This window comes from Rutidosis leptorrhynchoides, chromosome 3 (assembly GCF_046630445.1).
Source record: "Rutidosis leptorrhynchoides isolate AG116_Rl617_1_P2 chromosome 3, CSIRO_AGI_Rlap_v1, whole genome shotgun sequence".
Taxonomy (NCBI): Eukaryota; Viridiplantae; Streptophyta; class Magnoliopsida; order Asterales; family Asteraceae; genus Rutidosis; species Rutidosis leptorrhynchoides.
This window is the reverse complement of record NC_092335.1, coordinates 527,850,968-527,856,556: the sequence shown is the minus strand read 5'-3', so window position 1 is coordinate 527,856,556 and position 5,589 is coordinate 527,850,968. Positions and strand designations below refer to the sequence as shown.

General features: G+C 32.4%; 1 protein-coding gene across 1 annotated transcript; it reads right to left on the bottom strand.

Moving 5' to 3' along the window:
• Positions 1 to 290: 290 nt before the first annotated feature.
• On the bottom strand, positions 291 to 1,115 carry LOC139898358 (uncharacterized). Its single transcript, XM_071881089.1, has one exon. The coding sequence runs from the start codon at positions 1,025 to 1,027 to the stop codon at positions 476 to 478; it is 552 nt and encodes a 183-aa protein (XP_071737190.1). The 5' UTR covers positions 1,028 to 1,115; the 3' UTR covers positions 291 to 475.
• Between the last annotated feature and the right edge of the window lie 4,474 nt (positions 1,116 to 5,589).

Genomic DNA, 5,589 nt, shown 5'->3' with positions numbered 1-5,589 from the left:
AAAGATTTTTTTAAAACCGATTAAGTCGCATAAAATAAAATAATTTAATTACAAAATAACGTTACCACTATGACGATCAGAACAGAACGGATACGCTGAACATGTAGAATAGACGGAACCTACTGACGGATATTAAACTTAACGGAGTTAACGCAACGTTGACGGAACGAAACCGAATTTAACGGGACAATGACGGAATTGCATACGAAAATCATCAAAAAAAAATAAAGGAACCTTAACGGAGCTCAAGGGAACTTAACTGATACAGTGATACGTAACGAAATACTGCATTACTAATAAAATTAATTTATATATATGTTCAAAACTATACGTATATAAAGGACATAGAGATCTATCTACTAATTAACGTTTTCATTCGGCAACCGGAATTTATAAAAAAAAAAGTATCCGTTCGATTATCTTCAACCGCCATCTCCTCAAAACTAGCAACGGAAATTACAAAATTATAACAAAATCACAAGTCATCCGCCGTAATCATGACAGATAGCCGACTAGGTGTTCGTTGAAACGACGTGCGCCGTCGTTGTTGATGTGACGACGGTCGTATTAACGCCGATAAAGCTCGTTTCACCAAATCACCGCCTTCAACCGTACCTATACGTACTAACGAATTTGTCATCGCCGAACGCCGTGCGTTCAACCGATTTGAAGGATACGACGGCGTATTAGTGTGATTGTCGGAGTTTTTATGCAAATTACATCTAAATGAACCTGGATGTGACGTAGGTGAACACATACACATCCTTTTTGGAGTCTGTAACTGCTTTTTTCCTGCCGTCTGATTGTTGCCACGTGGACTGACGGAGATCGAACGGTTATCGATGGAGAAACGTACGGATGAGAGTGAATTTGACGGTGAGGATGATCCGTACAAGTTGATGCGTGTAGGTGACGAAGAACGGTTTTGGAAAAACGACGACGTTTGGGAGGAAGATGATGTGTAGAATTTTACAGGAGAGAGAGACCGGAGTGATGAACCGGTTGATCTTCGGGTCGGGTTTACCATTTTAAGAAAGTAGAAATTTTAAAGAGTGAGTTTGGGTTTCTAAATTGGCAAACTTGACTTCACTCGAGTTATGTATTTAAAGGAAATGAAAAATGGATTTCAATTATTTATGCGTAAATAATTTATAAATTTGGAAAATGATGTTATAATTGGTTAAATTAAGATGTTTCTAGGGATGAAAGTAAAACGACAAGGAATTGAACCGTTTCGGGACCGGGATTGATGTGAAGTGGGGTATTGGTGGGGTGCCACGTACGTAGTAAACACTCTATGGTACCACGTATAAAACACGGAATTCGATGTATGAGATACGATCATCTTTGAAATTTTTCCCTCTTTCGTTTTAGGATTCTTTTAATTTTCTCCGTTGATGGTAAATTTATTTATTGCTTCCGGTAAATAGTAAATTGATCGATATGTTTTATATAGTCAAAACACTAAATTTTATCTTATTAATTAGTTAATGCTATCGCCGCATGTAAAATTGTCTAGGTTAATACGGAGTATTATCGTATTTTTGCGAAACCTTGGAGATAAGACTTTGGAAGATAACTTCATTTGCGAAGTGTATATGTTGTGCAATTAAATTAAATATCTTATCTTATTTATCATTAAAAAAGTGAAAGTTGTTATAATTCAGTAGGCTTATAACTACCTTTAATGGTTATAAGAACAAAGAGAGAAAAAGAGAGAAGAAGGAGAGAAGAAATATTGATATTGATATTTCAAGAGAAATGGTACACCTTAAATGGTTACCATACATGTCTATTTATAGTATAAAATATTACTATGCAAGAAATATAATAATAATAAAATTAACATCCAATCTAGATATTTTATAACAATCTAGATATTTTATAACACTCCCCCTTGGATGACAATTTTATTAGAGAATAACTAGTACTGCCTCGTTAAAAACCTTGCTAAAGAAAATCCATTGGGATAAAACTTTAGCTAAGGGAAAAAGAGTGCAGCATAGAGTTGACTCCCCCTCAAGTAGGCAACGCCTGAGTTGTTACATCTTCTGAACATGCCTCATGCCAATATTATGAACGTGTGTTCTGAAAATAGCAGTTGGCAGTGCTTTGGTATAAAGATCAGCAGAGTTGTTGATTGAACGTATCTCATTTTAATCTGGTTGTCTTTTACGAGATCTTGAGTATATGAGAAGAATCTGAGGTTTTCATTTGAAACTGTATCATCTAAATCTTTTATGTACAAGTTTAGCCCCTGTGATTTGTCTACAGTCTCCTTCATGGTTTGCTCAAACCCTTGTTTCAATTCCTATTCCCTTGTAGTCTTTTCTGAGCCTTACCAACATACCATTATTTTCCATCAAACTTATGACCGTTAAGACCGTCTATGGCTTTGGCGCCTCGTCAGTATTTATATTTTGTTCAATCACTTTTGATACTCTTCTTTCATTTGTATTATGCAAGCTGCATTATCTTCATATATAGTTATTGGTGAAGATAGTTGTTGGTCTTTTATAGCGTTCTAGTCCACAAGAATCATTAATGATTTGTGTTATTGATCTCAACCAAACACATTTTCGAGTAGTTTCATATAATGCAATCACTTCGTCATGATTTGATGATGTTGCAATAAGTGTTTGTTTTAAGAACGCCATGATTTTGTGGTACCTCCATTTAGGAATACATATCGAGTTTGAGATTTATCTTTATGAGGATTTGATGAATGACCTGCATATACATAATCAACCAAATCTTGTTTTGAAACGTTAGAATAAAATAATTTTAAATCAGCAGTTTCTCAAGGGTATCAAAATATATGTGTTTGATCCCGCTCCATTGTCATTTGAGCTGAATCTTGCCAACAAATTAACTGCAAGAGAAATGTCAGGTCTTGTACAATCTATAAGATACATAAGAACCTCAATTGCACTAAAATATGGAACTTCCGATCTGTTAAGATTTTCATGATCTTCGCAGGGATGAAATAGATCAGTGTCAATATTGAGTGATCTAACAACAATGAGTTTGTCTTTTAAAAAAAATGTTTTAAAATCTTTTCGGTATAAGTTGTTTGATGTACAAGTAAACCATTAGGCATATGCTCAATTTGCAATCCAAGGTAATACTTGGTTTTTTCAAGATCTTTCATTTCAAAAATAATTCTTTAGAAGTTGAATGATTTCATAGATCTCTTTATTTGTTCATATGATGTTAAGAACATTGACATAAACAACTACGATCTCATATCCGAACATTGTTTTTATAATACATACGTGCAAAATAAGTTTATATTTATACCCTTTTTTATCAAGTAGTCATTTAATCGGTTATACCACATACGTCCCGTTTGTATAAACCCATTTAGAAATCTTTGTGATTTAATGGAATATATTCCCTTGGGTTTTACATTAGATGCTTATGATACCTTAACCCTTTAGGTATATTCATATATATCACTATTAAGTGATCCATACAGATAAGTAGTAACAATATTCATGAGATGCATTTAAATAACTACCAGGTTGATTAAGTATCTAATAAGTAATTGTATCCATTACTGGAGGATAAGTTTTCCTCCTAATTCATTTCTGGTCTTTGTGGGAAATATTGAGTTACAAGTCTAGTTTTGCCTTGTAACTTCATTTGCACATTTCTTTTCGGATAAAAATTCATTTGTATCCCATACGTTTCACATCTTTAAAAGTGATAACGATTGATCCGAAAACTTTTCTTTTATCGAGCGATTCTAATTCAGCTCGTATTGCCCCTTTCCATTGAGCTCAATCATGTCCATTTTGTATATTCAATGACAGATTTTAGTTCCAGATCATCATCTTTATTCATGATGTCATTGTAACATTATATGAAAATATCTCATAGAGATTTTAATTTCATTTCGGTTCCATAATATTGCATAATTTATCGCAATTTTAGTATTTACATTTATCAATATCCTCTGCAGAAGGAATATTGATTTGTGATTCTTCTTGAACACTTTCTTTTACCTCATTATCAGCTGATTTTCTTTTTCGAGGATTTTTATCTTCGGAACCAATTGATCTTCCACGTTTGATGCGTGGCAAAGACTCAACAGTGACATTATTGCCAACTTTTGGAATTTCAGTTCGAGCTGGAGCATTTATCGCTGGTATATATGATTTAGTCACTTTTTTTTATATATATAAATGCATAAAGTAATTAATTTGCAAGTTCTTGCATATGCATTATTTTTGAACTTTCGTTTCACATTCTTTTGTGCGAGTTCAATATACCTTAATTGATGTTCACATCATGAAGCATCATTTTATTTTTTATTTTTATTTCTCCCCCTAATCCAGGGAACAATGTTTTATTAAAATGACAATCAGCAAAACGTGCTGTAAAAACATCACCCATCATGGGTTCAATATATCTTATGATTGAAGATGTTTTATATCCAAAATATATTATCATCTTTCTTTGAAGAACCATTTTATTGTGTTGTGGTGATACAATTGGAACATACACTGCACAACCAATGTTTTAAGGTAGAAAATATTTGGCTCTTGACCAAAATCAAGTATTAAGTGAAAATATTTACGACTTCCACATGGTATAATGCGAATTAATGTCGCAGCATGTAAATTTACATGTCCACATATAAATATTGATAGTTTTGTACTCATTATCAATTGTCTAGTTATTAGCTGCAAGCGTTTATCTATTGATTTAGCTAAACCAATTTTGTGTATGCACATGAGCAACTGGATGTTCAACAACAATCCCTGTAGATATATAATGATCATTAAATGCTTGAGATGTTAACTCACCAGCATTATCAAGTCTCATCCTTTTAATGGTGTAATCAGAATAATGTGTTCTCAATTTAATAATTTGTGCAAGAAACTTTGCAAATGCCATATTACGGCTTGATAACATACAAATATGAGACCATCCGCTAGATGCGTCTATTAGAACCATGAAATATCAAAATGGTTCACATGATGGATGAATTGGTTCATATATCTTACCTTGAATTCTTTCAAGAAACATTTGTGATTCTTTTTCACAATATACTTTTCATTAATCACCATATATGCTTTCCATTAATCACCATATGTGTTTTTTTTTTTTTTTTTTTTTTTTTTTTATAAATCACCATATGTGTTTTTTTTTTATCATATATCATTTTCACCATATACGCTTTTAATCATATGCGCTGTGTTTTTCACCATATGCGCTTTTAATCATATGCGATTTTCATCATATGCGTTGTGCTTTTCATCATATTCGCTTTTTATCATATGCGCTTATCATATGCGATGCGCTTTTTATCATATGCGCTTTTTTATGTGAATAGTAAATTAATTAATTTCGTTTTACTATTCATATGAATTAATTTAGATTTACTATTTTGTTAATTGAGTAATATATATATACATCATATACTTGTGACTCTGAAGGCTCAAATGAATTTGACCATATAGTTATACGTTGTACCTTGCACATTAATTTTCAGTAGAAGCTTTAGATGCATATTATTTTCAGTAGAAGCTTTAGATGCACTTTTTTTTTTAATCACCAAATACCACAAACACTTTGTTTGCG

Excerpts from the sequence above, each read along its gene's own strand:
- LOC139898358 (XM_071881089.1), bottom strand. The coding sequence starts at position 1,027 with ATGGTAAACCCGACCCGAAGATCAACCGGTTCATCACTCCGGTCTCTC.